General features: G+C 38.9%; 1 protein-coding gene across 1 annotated transcript in view; it reads left to right on the top strand.

The window, feature by feature from the left end:
- NIBAN1 (niban apoptosis regulator 1) overlaps window positions 1–19,764 on the top strand; it is a 151,952-nt gene that overhangs the window by 53,445 nt on the left and 78,743 nt on the right. The window contains exons 2-4 of the mRNA XM_019427078.2: window positions 10,473–10,603; window positions 13,598–13,729; window positions 17,721–17,835. Of these exons, the coding sequence (XP_019282623.2) occupies window positions 10,473–10,603; window positions 13,598–13,729; window positions 17,721–17,835 (378 nt within the window). The remainder of the gene's footprint in view (window positions 1–10,472; window positions 10,604–13,597; window positions 13,730–17,720; window positions 17,836–19,764) is intronic.

The following is a 19,764-nucleotide window of genomic DNA, read 5'->3' as shown; positions in this document are numbered from 1 at the left end:
ATATCATGTGGATGATAGGCCTGGTTCACAGCAGTACCTTTTAACCTTGATTTGGTACAAAACACATTCTTAATCAGTAAATAAGAAAATCTACCTAATTAGTGCATTTCCCAGGGAGCCTTATGTTATTAGTCAGCAAAGACTGTAGCTTTAATTGAAACAGTGATGCCATTTAATTGGAACACCTGAATGAGATTAAGGGGTGCTCAGTTAAGGTCAATTTGTTTCCCCTGTGCCCAGAGCCTTGCTGGGTCTCTGCCTTCTTGCTGGCAACTTCTGCCAATTGGGATGTATCTGAGCCAAATGCTTTTACTGTCCTTCATAAATCATTTAATGGAATGTTTTAAATACAGATTCCATGTATTTCCGAATGTATTCTGAAAGACATTGGCATGCTGATTGTACTGATAAATTTAGAACTCATTATATTGAAGCACTAGACATTTGCATTGCTTTTAATTTGTTACTGACCCAACGGTTTAATATGTATAGATTAAATGAAATAAATTAGTAATTGTTTTGGGACTCAATAATGTATTTGGTTGGTTATATCTGTATTAGTCAGGGTTCTCCAGAGAAACAGAACCAACAGAAGAAAGAGAGAGATATTTTTTTAAATAAGGAATTTGGAAAAAAAAAAATAAAATAAAAATAAAGAAAGGAATTGGCTCATGGGATTATGGAGGCTGATGAGTCCCAAGATCTGAGGTCAGCAAGGTGGAGACCCAGAAGAGCTGAAGGCTAGCTCCACTATGAAAGCCAGCATGCTAGAAGCCCAGGAAGAGACAATGTTTCAGTCCAAGTTGAAAGGCAAGAAAAAAAACAATGTCCCAGCTCAGGGAAGCTAGAAAGAAGGAAATTCCCTTTTGCTCAACCTTTTTGTTTTATTCAGGCTTTCAACTGATTGGATGAGGTCCACCCAACATTGGCGTTGGCAATCTTCATTTTTTATTTACCTATTCAAATATTAACCTCATCCAGAAACACCCTCACCGACACATCCAGAGTATCTGGGCACCCCATGGCTCAGTAAAGTTGACACACAAAATTGGCCATAACAAAAATCTTTCTACTCAAATTTAAGATCATTTCACAAGGCTTCCTGACAATATGGTTTTTATTACCAAAGATTATTTACATTCCTCCATTAATAAAAAAAGGAGTGCTTGAATTCTTCTATAAAAATCAATGTAGTATTTAGTAGAAAGAAAAACTCTGCTAAAAGCACTGACACTGACTGGGGTGCCTGGGTGGCTCAGTTGGTTAAGCGTTTGACTTTGGCTCAGGTCATGATCTCACTACTTATGAGTTTGAGCCCCACATCAGGCTCTATGCTGACAGCTTGGAGCCTGGGACTTGCTTCAGATTCTGTTTCTGTCTCTCTGCCCCTCCTCTGCACTATCTCTCTGTCTCTCAAATATAAAATAAAACATTTTTAAAAATTGACATTGATTTATTTAAAAAACTTTTTTTAATGTTTATTTATTTTTGAGAGAGAAAGAGAGGTGAGCAGGGGAGGGTTAGAGAGAGAGGGAGACACAGAATCCAAAGCAGGCTCCAGACTCTGAGCTGTCAGCAGAGAGCCCGACGCGGGGCTTGAACTCACGATCCGTGAGATCATGACTTGAGCCAAAGTCAGATGCTTAGACTGAGCCATCCAGGTGCCCCCCAAAATTGACATTGATTTAAAAAAACATTTTACAAATGTTCTGTTACTAAGTAGTTTTATGACCACGGGACAATTAATTTCTTGATCTGAAAATAGGAGGACATTGGAATTTATTATTATGATCCCACCTAGCTCTGGAGGTCTGTAACTTTGATCTTTCCATTAATATGTGGAAGTTGGAATGTGATTGGCATTGGCAGATCTGTGCTACCGTCCAGATGAAGTCAAGTTGCTTTCTTAGGGATATTGTGGAAGGCAGTCCCAGTTATTTATAGTTCTTTTTCATATTTAATTTCCTTGGTGCCTGTAATGACTAGTTTAGAGTAAATGAATCTCACCTGTGAGGACTGGACTCCAAACAGAGCTAAACTTAGAAGGTTTCAGGACATTTGTTAAGGACCATGTAAAATCACTTTATAGAAGAGCAATTTCCATAGAAAAAATGGGGTTTCCATAGAACTTGATGCTATCTAAATAGTTATTTCTATTAGAGAGTTAATGGGCCTTTTTCTGTCTCCTTTTTTAGAGCATCACATATAATCGCTTTGGATAATTTTTCACTAATGTACATTACACAAGAATATTTTAATTTAGTGATTAACTATTTTGCTGGCAACAGATTGTCAAAAAAGCATGTGATGAGCTGTATTTTAGACTGTGCTAGATCTGACTTTATTATTGGAGATACTTGGGTTGTTATCAAGAAAATTGTATTCAGAGGACACAGTGCCTGACTGAATTAAGTGGATAGGAATGAGAACCATTTTGGCAGTTCTTAAATTCTTGTGAGGATAAGTTAGAGCATGCTAAAATAATTTTCACTAATGAGTACTTTATCTGCCTTGTAAATAGTCTCAGAAAGTTAGCTAGCCTACAGAAATGTTAACTGGTTTATGAAGTTCTACCTGCACCTTCCTAAGCCTAGCATTATCATCTTTCATTTTCCTAGCCAAGTCACTCCTACTTATCGTTACCCATATACCCAGACTAACAAAACACGTATCTGGGCCCCAAATACAGTTCTCTAAAAAATGCACTTTTTTTTACACGAATGGTATAGATTCTTGAGAGAGAAGTAGAAACTATAGTGGAAAGCATTTCAAGCAAATATACTTCTGTGTGAGGAAAAGAAAGATGGAATGAAAGAAAAAAAGAATATAATTGGGAAAATAAAGAGAAACCTGGAAGAGACACCAGGACCTATTGTGTTGGAAGGGGAATCACTTAGTAAAATTCCTAGGCTTGTTGCCTGGTTTATTTTAAGTCTGGCCTGATTTCTTTTAATGTGCATATTGTGTTCATTTATACAGTTGCAATCTCAAAGCAAAGAATATTTTCAGGATTCTGGAATAATCTGAGAGCCTCTGATAAAATATGTGCAAAAAATTTTAATAACTATAATTAGACTCAAAAGGAGCAAAGGAAATCTCATTTCAGTTTGTGAATTTCAGCTATGTATTTCTTCAAAACCAAAAAAGGCTGTCTAATGGGCAACCATGATTCCTTCTGAATTCATACTTCTTATGATGCTTTCTGAAAAAGTAGCTGTGTCAGATGGGTTTAATTTTATTTTTCACACACTTTCCTCTCATATTTATGAAGAAAAAGACAGCCAATCTGCAGCTTCCTTTGGGGACATTAGACAGCTTAGAGAAGTGGCAAAATAAACAAGATTTATTCTCATCAGATGTGTCATGGGAAAATTGGAAGCATGCTGTGAGGTAATGGCAAAATAATCTTGAAAATTTCCAAGCACGTTTTTCCAAATGAAATGAAATTTAAAGTTAGCTTTCATCTAATTATGGCTAAAGAAAAATGTGTACATAAAAATACAGGTATATTTATATACATATCTATCTTCCAACAATACTATTATAATTTCTTCCTCTAAAAAAAGAGGAGGGCAGACTTAAGGTCTCAAAGTTCTAGAAAGCTGTTCACTGGAATAGCTGACCACAGGGATTTTAAATTTTCCCTTGGATAAGGTAATGGGCATTGGAATGTATAGCACGGTAGTGTTTTTCCCTTTCTTGGTGTCTCCTCCATTTCTCTTACTTTTATTAACCTGTGAGAGTATTGTTCTACTAAATCCCTAGTATAGATGGGCACCTTAATTTATTTTGGTGCTGTGGTCATTTGTAGAAAACATTGTTCTTATTTCTGCTGTTAACCTTCAAAATAAACCTGCCAGTTATTTTACCAGAAAAAGATGGGTTTTATTCAGGAATAGCAGAGAATTGCAATCTGGGACAAGCAAGCTATGGCAAAATCATAAGCAAATCCACTGAACAAAGGGGAGAGGAACACTTTTTTATAGAGGTAAAGGGGAAGTTGGGAAGGCTGTCATAAACAAAAAATCCATTGGAGTAAACTGGGAGTGGAAGTAGAGTGGTTTTTCATTGGCTGAGTTGTGACTTTCTCCCATTGGCGGGGCTATTGCTGGGGGAGGAGGAGAGCTTTTCTTCTTCCTGTTGGGATAGTAAAGTAGTATCCATCAGCTAAGTCCATCTATTCCTATTGGATTTGCAATTAATGAAGAGTGGTAGGGTTTGAGAGTTCCCCTGCCAAACCTCCTGACTCTGTTTTAGTTAGGTTTTCCTTTTTGAATTTTCACACTGTTCACCCACTGGAGTTGGTGTCTGGCCCTTACATAGCATCTGTAAGTACATGCAGATTCATGGAATGCTCTTAACAGGTCAAGCTTTGTGGCCATATTAAAGATACTGGGCCCATTTTTAGAACAGGGATTGCAAAAAATTGAAGGTCTTTAACAGTGCAAAGGCAAGTATATTGCAAGCCTAACTCAGAGTTTTGGATCTCTATGAGTTTTGGAAACGAGGAAACTGTTCTTTGTTTATTCCTAAGCATGTCTGTTTTCTATCCAGAGGGTCCTGGCATGATTTTGAAATATTTAATATAAGCTCTTGGGAGAGTTCTATGTTTCTCTTCTGGGTATTAATATCTGAAGTAAATCATAGAGAACATAAGTTGGTTTATATATTTCTTGTTTTTAACACAAAGTAGAGTTCCTGCCAGATAAATTTCAGAGAGTTGATGGGATTAAGGCTGCCCATGAAGAATTTTTTACTTTTCCTTTGGAATCTGTTCAAAAACATCACTGTGCTTAAGCGCACACACACACACACACACACACACACACACACACACACACACACCATTTAGTTCAATTATGGAGAATCCAATTTATCCCCATTCTCTAAGGCATTTACTGGAAGAGAGAGTCCTTGGGCATTATTCTGTGTAATTAGATTTTTGCACCTTTGTATTGTGAATTGGGATTTCTGATTTCTCCACCCTAAGGTGCACAGTGATGATGCTCAGAAGCCTGAGACTATAACTGATGTTATAATTCATCAGGACTTTTAAACTTTTATAATTTAAGAAACTCTGGGGGAAAAACAATAGTGAGTATTATACTCTATTTTATAAATATTTAAAATACTTTATTTTTTAGAGCTACTTCTCTTATTCCCCCAAATTAATCTTTTTTTGTGTGTAATGTTTATTCATTATTGAGAGACAGAGACAGAGTGCTAGTGTGGGAGGGGCAGAGAGAGAGAAAGGGAGACACAGAACCCGAGGCAGGAGCCAGGCTCTGAGCTAGCACAGAGCCCGACGTGGGGCTTGAACCAACAGACCGTGAGAACATGACCTGAGCTGAAGTTGGATGCTTAACTGACTGAGCCACCCAGGTGTCCCCCCCCCCAAATTAATCTTCACCAGAAACCTCAACAGCGTTTATGAAAATGTGTCAAAGGTTTAATTAATCTTCTTCTAATGTCTGGATTTGGCTCGGTTTTCAGGAAATAGCCACTTTGTTAAAATAAATCCATTTTCTAAAAATGTTTGTATTTTTCTTCTTCATAGTAACAATAAAAATGTGACATCTGAAAATAGTGATTTTTGGAAGGTAATATAGGGAAAAAAACAAAGATGAAATGTTAAGTAAATAAAACTGGGCACAAAATATAATATTCTCAAACTACTAAAAAATAATTATAAAAAATATTAGAAGGAAATATAGCAAAATAATGTTTGGATTGTTTATATCTTTCACTACCTATCAGCTGTTTTTCTAAAAGTATTTGAAGCAGGGATAAATCTCTATATTTCAGAGAAGATTTTAGAATAGATTATAGTTGTATTGACAGTGCAGATGATGGGAAAACTAGAAATAATCCACTATAAACGGTATCTTTCAAGAAAGAAAACTAGTGATAAAGACTAGATTTAAGTTGAATCACTACAGATCTGGAGGTTTAGCAAAAAAACTTCTAGAATAAAAAAATATACAAATCTATTCAGACTTCATGTAAGTTTTACCTAGACACTTATATACTTCCCATGATTACAGACTGGTCAAGAAAAATAAACTAAGGAAGGTGTTTGTTCGTAAATAATTCTCCACATCTAATTTCATGGACAAAATTCATCTAAAAGCTTAAAAGGAATTAATCAGGGGGCACTTGGGTGGCTCAGTCAGTTAAGCATCTGCCTTTGGCTCAGGTCATGATCTCATGATTGATGAGTTTGAGCCTCTTGTCGGGCTCTGTGCTGACAGCTCAGAGCCCAGAGCCTGCTTCTGACTCTGTGTCTCTCCCCGCCCCCCCTCTCCCTCCCCTGTTTGTGCTCTCTTTCACACTCAAAAATGAATAAACATTAAAAAAATTTTTTTGAAAAGGAGTTAATCAGTAAGAGTCTTTTTTTTTGAAAAAACAAATGAGTTGAGCTTTGAAAGTGTATATTTTTAATAACAAATATTCAAGTTGAGAATTGGGCCTTTCTCCTTTCTGGGGACATTGGCGTGGGTTTCAAGATTATGATGCATTGTACTTTGCTTTATTCTTAAATATTTACTCAACCATTCTTTCATTCATTCAACAAATATTTGCTAAGTACATAAATACAATATATACCCTTGGAGGAGAGATAAGCTATATTTAAACAGCTGTAGCAAAGTGGAGCACAGTTTTGGGAGAACACAAACGAAGGTGAGATTGTTTCCACCTGGGGAGAGCCAAAAAAGCCTCTGTTAGGGTTGGAATTTCCATCTGGGCTTGAAGGATCTGAAAGTGACTGGCAGGGCGTTTGGCGGGAGAAAGGAGGGGTGAAGGCGTGTACAGGGGACAAGGAGATTTCATTTGAGTAGGAGAGGTAGAAAATAAAGACAATTGGGGCCAGATCACAGGGCCTTTGGTACTGGGCTAAGTGGTTACTATTCCGGGCAATGGGGAACTGTTGAAGTTTTTATGAAGGTAGTGACAATGATCTTGTAGCAACGTGTCAAATGAAACTTGTCAGACCAGGACCAAGAGGATTGTACCTCTATGACTATGAGGAATGCCTCTTATGGTTTTCAAGAGTTCCCTGGGAGCATTAAGGGCAAGACTTGGATCTGAAGGACAATTTCCTACCCTACTGTCTGGGCCTTGTTAACTTGTGCTAGCTTTCTCTTGAGAGGAACCATGGTGGCCAGCTTGGACTCAGCCTCTCATGTTCTGCTCCGTCAGCCCTGGACTCACTCTGGCCACTCCCCAGAATCTGTCTTGGCCACACTGACCAAGCTTTGGCTTACTTCCCATAATCCTCCAGGCTCTGTGTATCAGCACTGGCATTCCCAACTCCCACTCTGGCTTTGACTTTTTTGTTCCTCTTTTGGAGCTGAGAGCTAGTATGCTTTTGGTGGTTTTTTGTTTTTTTTTTGTTTTGTTTTGTTTTTTTCTGCTGTGATTAATAATGCAGATTAAGAGACTTTTATGGTGTTGAAGCTGTACTGGTTTGGGTGGGGGCAACAGGGTGGATCAACAAATATTGTGGGAATAGAAGTGACAAGATCCAGGGGCGCTTGGGTGGCTCAGGCAGTTAAGCCTCTGACTTCGGCTCAGGTCGTGATCTCACAGTTTGTGGGTTCAAGCCCTGAATCAGGCTCTGTGCTGACAGCTCAGAGCCTGGAGCCTGCTTCAGATTCTGTGTCTCCTCCTCTCTCTGCCCCTCCCCTGCTCATGTACATGTGTGCTCTCAGTAACACGATGAGATTGCTCCTCTGTCTTCATTTTATACGAGGAGGGGAGTTAACTTGTGTAAGGCCCCACTGCTGGTGAGTAGCTGAGATGGCACCCAAAGCCATGTTTGTCTGACTCGAGAGTCCATTTTCCTAACCACGGTGGTGTTTTGCCCCAACACCAGGCTTTTATTTAAATGTCAAGATTCCTACTTAGGTGTTCCTTTGTTTGGGTTTAGATAGGCTTAATCTAAAATCGAGATACATTTTGGGAATCACTTGAGGTTCTTTTCCCCCTAGAACTTATGATAGTTAGCTGTTTCATTCACATTTTGAACCAGTCATTAGGTTAATTACCATAGAAAGCTGTAGTCCCTTTTTTATAAATGCTGCCTGGTGGAAGATGTGTTGGTACTCAAATCACAGAAGCATTTTTTCTCATATATTGGGAGGGAGTGGTGGCATCATAACACCTCAGTAGAGGCAGGGCATCCTTGACTGAGGCTTTGTGATGTGGCAGGAAATCAAGTTTCAAAGCTTTGTAGAGCTCATCATAAAATGGCATCCACCTTCTTTCATTTAAATCCAAGTGCTTGCAAGAGTGCAAAAATTAGTGTCATAAATTAGCAGGCTGCCCTTCTGCGAGACAAAATAGTGGTCACTTGGACCCAAAGGGCAGATTTTGTTAATTGTTTCTATGTTTCGGTGAGGTGAGGCTCATTCTCATTGTGGGAATTCCTAAAGATATCCCACTCCTATATAAGAAAATTATAGACAAGGATATAGAATTTTATTTCTTATGCACTATATAAAAGCTAAAAAAATATTAACCAATTAGATAATTATAAAGCCTAAGTATATTAAAGTATTATACAAATACTGATTAATAGTAATACCATAGACTCACAGAGCAAGCAAAAGCATGCTGATTCAAATTATAGGAGCTTTTATTTGCATTTCTACAGAACCTATTATTAGTGGGTCTCAACACACCTTTCAAGTAATAGTTATTAAAGCCCATAAGTATGACCAAAAAAGGTCATTTTATTGAGGGAATAAGGAAGAACTCCCCCTTTCCTCATACAGAGTAGATCTAAATGCCTGATCTAAAGTAGGATTCTCTATAGAAAGAGTATTTATACACTATGGGTGTCTGGGGCTATGATTCCATGCGTATAGAAGTTGGAAGCTATGAATTCAAGGTTCTCATATTGAGTATCTCAATCTATGTGGTTAGAACTCTTGGGGCGCCTGGGTGGCGCAGTCGGTTAAGCGTCCGACTTCAGCCAGGTCACGATCTCGCGGTCCGTGAGTTCGAGCCCCGCATCAGGCTCTGGGCTGATGGCTCGGAGCCTGGAGCCTGTTTCAGATTCTGTGTCTCCCTCTCTCTCTGCCCCTCCCCCGTTCATGCTCTGTCTCTCTCTGTCCCAAAAATAAATAAAAAATGTTGAAAAAAAAATTAAAAAAAAAAAAAAAAAAAAGAACTCTTCACTTATTTTTGAAATTTTATATGCATAATAGCTCTAAACAAATCTTGCCAGTATATTTTAATATTTCTCTGTGACTATATCAAATTTGAAAACAAAAATTATGCGAAGCTCACATGAAAATATTTTAAAATATTTTGGAATTGTTATATCACATTAATTTTTTTCTCAAGATAATATCTTATTCCAAGGACTAACAGCTTGTAAGCACAGCCAGTGAGACCTGTGTTTATTTCTCTACTTTGTAGCAAGTCCTTGAAAGGTGAGGATTTCTAATCTGTCTGGGAATATTCCTTTGCCTTTTCTCCCCTATTTCTTTTTCTCCTTTCCCTCCTTTGCAACTTAACCTACTCTCTAAAGCTAATAAGCACAGGTTGGAAAAGTTCAAGAATATTTCTAGTGCCTGACCCTCCTTTTTCTCCATCTTGAGTCCTCAAACTACCCCTCTTCCCCCCATGATTGATCCTAAGCTTCATTTTCTTCTGGTGCTAAGTCATCATAATGCAGTTGTTGGGCACTATTGTAAGGCAGCTGTACTTCCAGGGTTGTACTTCAATGTCATGTAGATTTCAAGAAAAGCATGAACTAGTGAGTACTTTCCTTTATAGTTAGGGACACTGGACCCTGGAGAGAATGAGGGACTTGACTGAGAACATCCAGCTGATTTCTGTCTCCCTGGAATTGGGACCAAAGCTCAGGTCTCTAGACTCTTAAAGTGTTTTCCTCTACCTCATAGTAATTATATAAGGCTTTGAGTCACACAAAAAATTTAAACCAGAAACATAGGAGCAGAACTAGAAGAAACAGTTGGTCGATTTTATCCAGGGCTGTGGGTCAGTGAGATGAGGTGGAACCTCAAGGATCGAAGGAAGAATGGAATGATGTGTATGCAGAGTTGAAATGGTGGCCCCTGGGATTACTGCGTAGGAGTTGGATGACTGGAGGTAGAGGGGAATGAAGAACAAGCTGGAGTGGAGAACCGGATAAGGTAGAATGGTAGTCATATAGGGATTTAGAAGGATGACTGAGTTTATAGCCAAGGCAATGGGTTGTTGACGTAATATGAAGAAAAATTCTATTGGTTACTGGATGGATGGTCCTTAGGGACAGCAGAGACTCTCAAGATGACGTCAGAAGGGGAGGGAGAGATACAGGCACGTATGGCATGTTGCAAGGTTCTCAGGAAATGTGAACTAACAAATCCCTGGTAAACAGTGGTATTAGTGGGGTAGATATGTGTCTAGTTTGTAAGAGATGCCACATTTCTAAATTCTAATTTTCTTATTTTTTCTAGGGAAAACTGAGGCTACCATCAAAAACTTCAGTCCCTTCTATAGTCGTCAGTACTCTGTGGCCTTCTGCAATCATGTTCGCAGTGAAGTGGAACAGCAAAGAGATTTAACATCACAATTTTTGAAGACCAAGGTAACCCGTGGACGTTTGGTTGACAAATATCTCCCACTGAAGAATGCTTTATAACATACCATGTTTCAGAAATAAACAGTAATTTGAATGGCAGTTCAAAAAAATCTGTCCCTAAGAAAAAAATCTGTTCTCAAATCATTTCATGCTCAAAAAACGTTATTTGCCTGGAAGTTAGAATGTGTGATTCCTTGCTGATGGTGTAATCCATATGCAAAGAAACCTAGCATGGTCAGTTTTATTGTTTTTCCCACACTGATGCTTTAATATCAGGAAATTGGACTTGCTGTTGTGAGTTCAATAAAAAAAAAAGTCATAATTTCAGTGCCTTGGACTATGGGCATTTTTGTTTTGGTCATTGATCAACCGTGATCTTCTCTTCTAATCCCCTAACTTACTCTTTCTCCCTTGCTCCATCATAATAATTACCTACAACCTCAACAAATATTTATTGATAACCTACTATGTGCCAGGCCCTACTCTAAAAATTGGGGATCAAGACAAATTCTCTGCTTTCCTGTTTATATTCAAAAGTAGAAGACAGTAAACAAATAAATAAACATATATCAGGGGATATCAGGTGCTAATGAATGCTTCCAAGAAAAATAAAGCAGAAGTCTTATTTTAGAGAAGATGGTCAGAGAAGCCCCCTGTGGAGGTGAAATTTGAGCAGACATTCAAGTGAAATAAGAGTAGGTAGGCTGGGTGAATATCTGTGGGATAAGGAGCAACAAGTGCAAAGGCCCTGCAGGAGCCATAAGCACATCAGGAAGGCTATGTGCTGAGAGCAGTGTGAGCAAGAGACAAGGGATGATAAGTGACTACAGAGTGAAAGGGAAAGACCAGACCATGTAGGAGCTGTAGACTGTGATAAGGGTTTCTTTTTTTTTTTTCTTAAGTTTATTTATTTACTTTGAGAGAGAGAGAGAGAGAGAGAGAGCGCACAAGTGGGGGAGGAGCAGAGAGAAGGAGAGACAGAATCCCAAGCAGGCTCCATGCCCTCAGCACACAGCCCAGTGCAGGGCTTGAACTCATGAACCTGTGAGATCATGACCTGAGCCGAGATCAAGAGTCAGATGTTTAACAGACTGTGCCACCCAGGCACCCCAAGTGTTTTTATTTTAAATGTGAAGAGAAGTTATTGGAGGGTATTGAATACAAAGTGACTTACAATTTTAGGCGACTTCTCTGGCCTCTCTGCAGTGAATAGACTATGGAGAGGGATAAGAAGGGAACTTGGAGACTGGTAAGGAGGACCCGATAGCAGGGCAAGAGAAGGGTGAAGGCAAACTGGACTTGGGAATCACGAGTTCTCTTTTGACCATGTAAGTTTGAGATGGTTATTTGATTTACACCCATGAAAATATTGAATGGGTAGTTGAATTCTCTCATCTGCAGCTCAGTGGAGAGGTAGAAACTAGAGAATAGATATTTGGTAGCTGTTAGCTTATAACTGGTATTAGGCCATGGGACATAATAAGGGAGAGTATCAATAGAGAAAAGAAGATATTCCGCAACCAAGCCCTAGAAAAGGAAAAGGATCCAGCAAGGTGGATGGACAAGAAATAGTCTGTGCAGGAGGAGAAATTCAGGAAAGAGGAATGTGCCAGAAGGCCAATAAAGAAGGGCTTACAAGAAAGAGGGAGTGATAAACAGGTCAGATACTGCTGAGAGGTTGAGTGAATTGACCAATAGATTTAGCCACATGAGTGTGTAGGGATAACTGAGTGTTATCCCCATAAAACAGTGATTTTTAGGGAGTTTGTTACTCACAATGTAGGAAGTTTGTTAAAAACGCAAAGTTTGGTCCATAACCCCCAGAGATTCTGATATAGTAAGTCTAGAGTAAGGCCACATTTTAACAAGCATATCAATTGATTTAAGCAGCCCAGGTTAAAAAAAATGCACATAAAACTATAGAGTTCAGCCTATATATCGGTTCAATCTCATTTAAAGAGAAGAGTGAGATTCTCTCTTACCTGTTAATGAGGCAAGATAGGAAACTGCCTCTTTATCTGTCAGGACAGAATAAATTCAGAAGGCAATTTAGTTCATCCCTTAGCCAATTCTTACAAAGATTAGCATATCTATCTTTTCCATATGGTTCATGTAAATTTTGCTTGAGAGTGGAGGGATACGTTTCTAGAGGCACTTTGGTTTTTTTAATAAAGGGAAAATAGATGTAAATTCAGTGACATGTGCAAGACAGGAGGCCCATTCCTATATTCTGAGATAATACAGGAATTATACCATGAGACAGGATGTGAATTATTCCCTACACAGTTAACCCAAAGGGAGACCTAACTGAGAATCTAACAGAGACTCCCCTACAGCACGTATGTCACCAGGGTTAAGGAGAAATCCTCAGACTGTTTACTTAAGTACAAAGGTAGAACTGAGGTTTGCTGGCTTGCCTGCTCGATCTTCAGCCAGAGGGCAAACAAGGTCTCCTTGAGGAGCATGGGGATGTGTTTACAGCCAGGATCCTCAGGGCTTTTGGATCTGGGAAGCCCATTGAACACTGACCCTCAAGACTACACCTGACAGTGTGATGAACAGGGGAGCAGCCTTTTAAATCTCCTATTTTTGGGCATATTCAAGGTATTGGGGTAGATAGCCACAACTCACACTTAACTACCTCACTCCCTCTCTTCTGGAGTTTATGACGGATTCATTAAGTGCCACATATATACAAAGCACAACCTTATTCCTATAATCCCGATTCTACCATCTACTTCTCTTGTTGTAGCCTAATGGAGGGAAATGGAAGTCACAAAAATATCAATAAGACAAATATTTGCATTTGGTCAGAGGGAGTAGGAAGGGGAAGTGTGGAGGGAGGTGGGGAAGCAACAATTTTCTCAGGATCTCACAAGATCTCAACTACCACAAGATAGTTTCCTAAAATAGTCCTTGAACTGCCATGCACAGACTTAGTTGGTAGCATGCTGTGTTATCTTTTGTTGTAATAATTAATTATATTCACCTTATTTAAAGCCACCACTGGAGCCTGGAACTGTTCTGTATGAAGCAGAGCTATCACAGTTTGCCGAAGACATAAAGAAGTGGAAGGAGCGGTACATTGTGGTTAAAAATGATTTTGCTGTGGAGAGCTATGAGAACAAAGAGGTAAAATATTTCCTAGTTTTCACTGGTTCTTGCACCATTTTCAAACATGGGCCGGGTTGATTGACATGCCCTCTCCTTTGAGACTGATTCGGTCAGTAAGCACTCACTCATGCAGATACTCACTTCAGTTAACATGTTTACTGAATGCCTGGTATATGCCAAGTGTCCTAGAAGGTTCTGAGCATATAACAGCAGCTGAGAAAGATGCTTGCAGTCTAGTGGGCAAGGTAGACTTGGAACAAGTAATTGCAAGTGAGCCTGAAGATAAGTTACACTGAATGACCAATGCAGGGGCCTTTACTCTGATCATTCAGCTTCGAGATCTTTTTCAGTCACTGCCTGATATCTCCCCCTCTCTGCTCAGTGTCTCCATATCTTCCTACTGTTAAGCCTCCTATGTGACAAGCGTCTGAGGAGTTAACTTACTAAGACTATGACTGAATTTGCCTGGTTGCTAAGAATTCAGACATTTCCATACTTTATGCCGCTTACACTTAATGGATTTCATTTAACTTTTTTCTGCTTATCATATTATTTTCCTATAAAATAATTAGATTATTAGCTAATATAATATGTCTGCAAACTACAGAGAAAATGAGGTAACGTGTAAAGCGCCTAGCACCTGAGAGGACTTCAGTCTTTATTGGTTCCCATTTTTTTCCCCATGGAAGGAAGTAATTTGGCCTAAGAGGAAAGAACCCTGGGCAGTGAATTTGAAAAACTGAAGTTTAGGTTGGGCCTCAATTAAAGTGGAGAGTCAGGCTGAATGATCCCATTGGTTCCTTCCAGATCTCGCACTGTACACATTTTTAGTTTACATCGATCCTCAAGCTCCTTTTGAAATGAATGGTTACTGTTCAAACAGTTCAAGGTAGTAACAGGTTTAAAACTGCTTTCTTGACTCAGTTCAAGAGTACTTGGCACAACCTCCATGGATACTTTGAGTAATACTTCTGATGCTAAATCATTAGGAAGAGGCTTTAGACTGACAGGTCAATATGTTTCCTTTCCATTTCTGATGGAAAGTAGAAATAAAATACAGTTCAAACTTATTCCACAGGCTACCAGGCAATGCTCAAGTGCTCTCTTAAGTAGTCTTACTCTTTCAACATTCATTAAGCTAATATCTTCTCTGCTTATTGCTTATCTATATGAGGACTTTATTCAACACCTGATTTGCTCTCAGAAGCACATTGTCAATGCACTACATACAATAATGATAATAATAACAAATCATCTCATATTTTGGATGGCGCATTACAATGTTCTTTCAAGGAAGCTTGAGAAGAGGCAGTTATAGCATCATGGTTAATATAATGCACGTTGAATCACACCTTTGCCGGTTACTAGATATGTGTCCTTGCGTAAATTGTACATCTCCTTGAGCCTCATTTTTCTCATCTGTAAAATGGTGAGCATGATCCCTTCATCACAATGTTGTTGTGAGCATCAAACAAATGAATGCATTGAGGTACTTAACATATGGCCAGGCACTGGCGGAGCCCAATGTAGGGCTGTGGCGGTTTGATTACTGCTAACTAATTGGGAGAAAACACAATAGAGTTTGCTCTTGGATTTATTAGGGTTTTCACCACATTTGGTGCTAACTGAAATTTTAATTTTGGATCAGATTTTGGTGGGTTTTTTTCTTCCTCTTTTCATTTTTTCAAGCTTGCCCCTTCCACTTGCGATTTATGGACTGTATTGTTTGCTTTGCTTGTCATTTTTTAAAAATGTTTATTTATTTTGAGAGTGGGAGTGGGAGAGGGGCAGAGAGAGAAGGAGAGAGAGAATACCAAGCAATCTCTTTGCTGTTATGCATAGCCCAATGCAGGGCTCGATCCCACAAACTGTGAGATCATGACCTGAGCTAAAATCAAGAGTTGTACACTCAGCCGACTAAGCCACCCAGGTGTCCCTGCTATCGTTTTCAGTTTTATTTTTATTTAAAAAATTATTTTTCATAGTTTTTATTTTTGTTATTTTTTTAAATGTTTTTATTTTTGAGACAGGGAGAGACAGAGCATGAGCAGGGGAGGGGCAGAGAGAGAGGGAAACACAGAATCTGAAGCAGGCTCTAGGCTCTGAGCAGTCAGCACAGAGCCCCACGCGGGGCTTGAACTCATGGGCTGTGAGATCATGACCCAAGCCAAAGTCAGACGCTTAACCAACTGAGCCACCCACATGCCCCTTTTTTTCATCGTTTTTAAATAAACTTGCTCAGTTTGTTAAGATATGGTCACTGAATTTGATAATAACTACATATTTTTTTAAAACTTGGAAATTTAAAAAATGCCCATGCAGTTTGCCATAATTCCTCAAGGTTTTAATAATATCCTGTTTTTTAATTTATAGAAGGGCATTTTTAAAAAAATTATACCTAAGAGGGGCACCAGGGTGGCTCAGTCGGTTAGGTGTTCTACTTCAGCTCAGGTCATGATTTTGCGGTTTCTGAGTTCGAGCCCCACGTCGGGCTCTGTGCTGACAGCTCGGAGCCTGGAGCCTGCTTTGGATTCTGTGTCTCCCTCTCTCTCTGCCCCTCCCCTACTTGTGCTCTGTCTCTCTCTATCAAAAATAAATAAAATGTAAAAAAAATTTTTTTTAATTATACCTAAGAGTTATATATTAAGTACCTATAAATTGCCTATTGCCTATTATTTCATTGAGAGTCCATTTTTGGCAGGTAATTAAGCAGGAGAAAATGAAGCATTCTCATTTGATAATCAGGCCCTACTTCCTGTCCACTTTCTGGACAGACCGGGGTGTGATTCCTGGATTTGTCACCAACTTACCACTGGGCTACTGGCAACTTATTTGAGCTTCATTTTCCTCATTTATAAAATGGAGATAATAACTAATTCATAGCACTCTTTTGAGGATTAAATAACATCATGTTTATTAAAGCCCAGGTTGGGGCCGTTATAACAAATAACACAATTCAGTCTTGAGGCCAGTCTTAACTGAAATGCTCCTTAGACTTTCTCAAAGTCACCATTTCAGATTCTTCTCTGTTATGCCCTGGGTCCCTGAGGCGCTTAAGCAGCTGATGAGTGGTTCTTACAAACTGGAAAACCTTCTTAGACGTGCAAGAATTTGCTTTGTTGGGTCTCTTCACTCGCCATCCTACTGATGCAGAATATGTTATTGTTATTGTGATTTTGTTGCCCTGATAGACACCATTTTCCTTTTCCCCAAGACTACCCTCTAGATTTGGAGTACTACAATTTCCTGGTTCCATTCCTGATTTGCGTTTAGGCTGTTCATCTCAAAATTTTGCCCTGACTTAAGCCCTCCCCTCAGATGCACATGCTTATCTTTTTGTCCTCGCGAGTGGATCTGCCCACAAACTGCTTGTGGGCTTAGCAATCCTCTGCACCTCTTTGACATTTCCCGAACCACAGAGCTTTTCGTCTGCTGGCCAGACTTTGTTCTGATGTCATGATGTTACCTTTCCATCCCAGACCATTTCACTGTAAAACAGTCTCACGTAGTGGCATGTCTTATCATGGCAACATTTTTATGTTTTTGGTGAAAATCCATGGCAACCATAATTGCAATTACGTGTCCCGTATCTCACTAGTCGTCAGTCCCTAAGCATTTTGTGCACTAAGTGTCTGTATGCATCATCACTCTTGTGGTTAATAAGAATGATTCAGGTGCCAGCGTCTGAAATGGTTAAGTGTGGTGCAGAATTTCAAGAAGTTACTGAGATTATGTTTTCCCCACTTGAGAAACATAGCTAGGGTGAATCTCCTGGGATTAAAGACTCTGACTTACCATGTTGTGACCATCACGTGAAAGTATTAAAGTAATACCTTGCAAGGAACAGGTATGCAAAACCTATTTTTAAAATATATGGCTCTTAATGACATAGTGGAGGAGTTGCTATCTCTGAGTTGTGTGTGCCTGTGTCTATGTCTAATATTACTGATATTTTTCAAAAATCCAAATGGAGAAAAAAATCACTTATTTACGCTTTTTTTTTCCCCAGGCCTATCAGAGAGGAGCAGCTCCTAAAAGCCGAATTCTTCCAGCTGGTGGCAGGGTGTTAACCTCAGAAGATGAATATAATTTGTTATCTGATAGGTTTTTCCCAGACCCTATTGGTGAGTTGCTCAGTGTTCTTTCTCAAGACAAAACTCCTAAACTTGTTTTATTTAGCTAGACCAGTGGTTCTCAATGGGGAAAGAGGATTTCACCCTCCAGGGACATTTGGCTGTGTCCAGAGACATTGTTGGTTGGATAGAGGGTAATGACACTGCTAAACATGCTACAATGCCCAAGACAGCCCCTGACAATGACTTACCTGTCATAAAATATTAATAGTTGCTGAGGCTGACAAATTTTGGGCTAGCCACACATTCTCTGTAGACAAATGGAAGATGTCATTTCTCTAATTGGAGTAAACATTTTACCACTTCTGTTATTTTAAATCACATTCAGTAATACACAAGTCAGTCCCCGTGTTTCTAGCCCATGGAAAATGTACCATTCATTTGTCAGGCATCTTAAGGCCTTGGAATATGCCAGCTTTAACAGCAATACACAGGGTGGCAAAAATAAATAGGTAGGGTCCAGTCTGTGCAATGTACAATACCACCATTAAGCAAACAAGTCCAGACCTGTCTGGGAATATTATTTTTACAATTTTAGGATGATAATGCAGTAAAATATCCTAAACTGACAAAGTACTTTAAACAAACATTGCAGTCACTCATAGGTACTATTTAAAAATAGCATTGCATTAATCAGCGAATCTGTAAGTAATAGCTGATTGTTGCCATGGAAAGAGTATTGAACGATAAATTTGGAGGCTGGATTTTTATCTAGTTCTGTGACACTTATCAAGTGCTTTCCCTAGCTGTTACTGATCCTCTGTGGTTTCCGATTCTCCTACTCTAGGTCCTTGAACTTAAAAATTTAGAAAGATCTTTCCAGCTCTAACATACTATGATTCTCATTTATTCCACTTTTTCCATGTAGAAAAAGTGATGGATAATATGTAGACAAAATAGCACGTTTCACAGAGATTCATGAACTGTGGGGAACAATTCCATCTGGCTTTGTGTAAATCACACCACACAGTAATTACTTGGTTTCTTGAAGAGAGACCTGGTTCTTAAAATGGGTATAGTCATATCATTAGAATTTATGGAGAAAATTATAATTATTTTATCAATCATTATTTTGGTGCAGAATGCTTAGCATAGGGTTTTTAATAGCACTATTATAGGATTAGTACATGGACCATAAACCTAGACTAACAAACTATTACTAAGTAATTCAAGCTAAAACAATGCTTTATGTGTACTGTACATATTATTATATTTCCTTTCAACATCTACTTGTATGTCATCTTGGCTCTGGAGCTGCCACTAGAAATGGGAATACCAACTTGATGACTCTTCAGAATCTCTCCAGTAGAACTTTCCAATGAAATCAGTCAGAATAGACAATACATTTATTGGTTTTTTGGTGAAAGCATATCAGAAGGAATGAAAAGGAATAAAAAACACAAGGCCTGTGTGACTAACGCTGTTTGGCCCAAGGCTTCAGTTTGCGGTATTTCAGTGACTTTTTTTTTATTGTATGGTGTGGCTCTCTGGGTATTAAAAATAGAATATTCTACAGTAGATCATTTGTGATGTCTTTGTAACTCAACTCAGAAAAAATGCAGACTAATGGCCTCTGGAAAATTGTTGTACATTGTTAAATGGGAGACAGCTAGAGGCTAAGAGGAGTGAATTTTAAGGGGCTTGCTGAAGCTTTTAAATGCAAAGGGTCAGTGTTGCTTTTGACTTATTTGTATAAAACTGACATCTTGGAAAGAGTGAGGGGAATGGTTTCATAAAACCATGTTAATCAGGAAAGACTCACTGTGTGATACTAATTCAACTGGAAATAGAATAAAGGCACAATAAAGATGGGAAGCATTAACCCCACTTGGGAAAAGCACTGGAGGTTATGAATGAATATGTCTTCTTTACATGCTATTCTACCAAGATGATGTATCAATAATGCCTTCCTATTTGGCT

This window comes from Panthera pardus, unplaced genomic scaffold (assembly GCF_024362965.1).
Source record: "Panthera pardus isolate Hobbes unplaced genomic scaffold, ASM2436296v1 HiC_scaffold_21, whole genome shotgun sequence".
In the NCBI taxonomy this organism is placed as follows: domain Eukaryota; kingdom Metazoa; phylum Chordata; class Mammalia; order Carnivora; family Felidae; genus Panthera; species Panthera pardus.
Note: the sequence above shows the minus strand (reverse complement) of the source record. Positions and strands in the feature narration are given on the sequence as shown.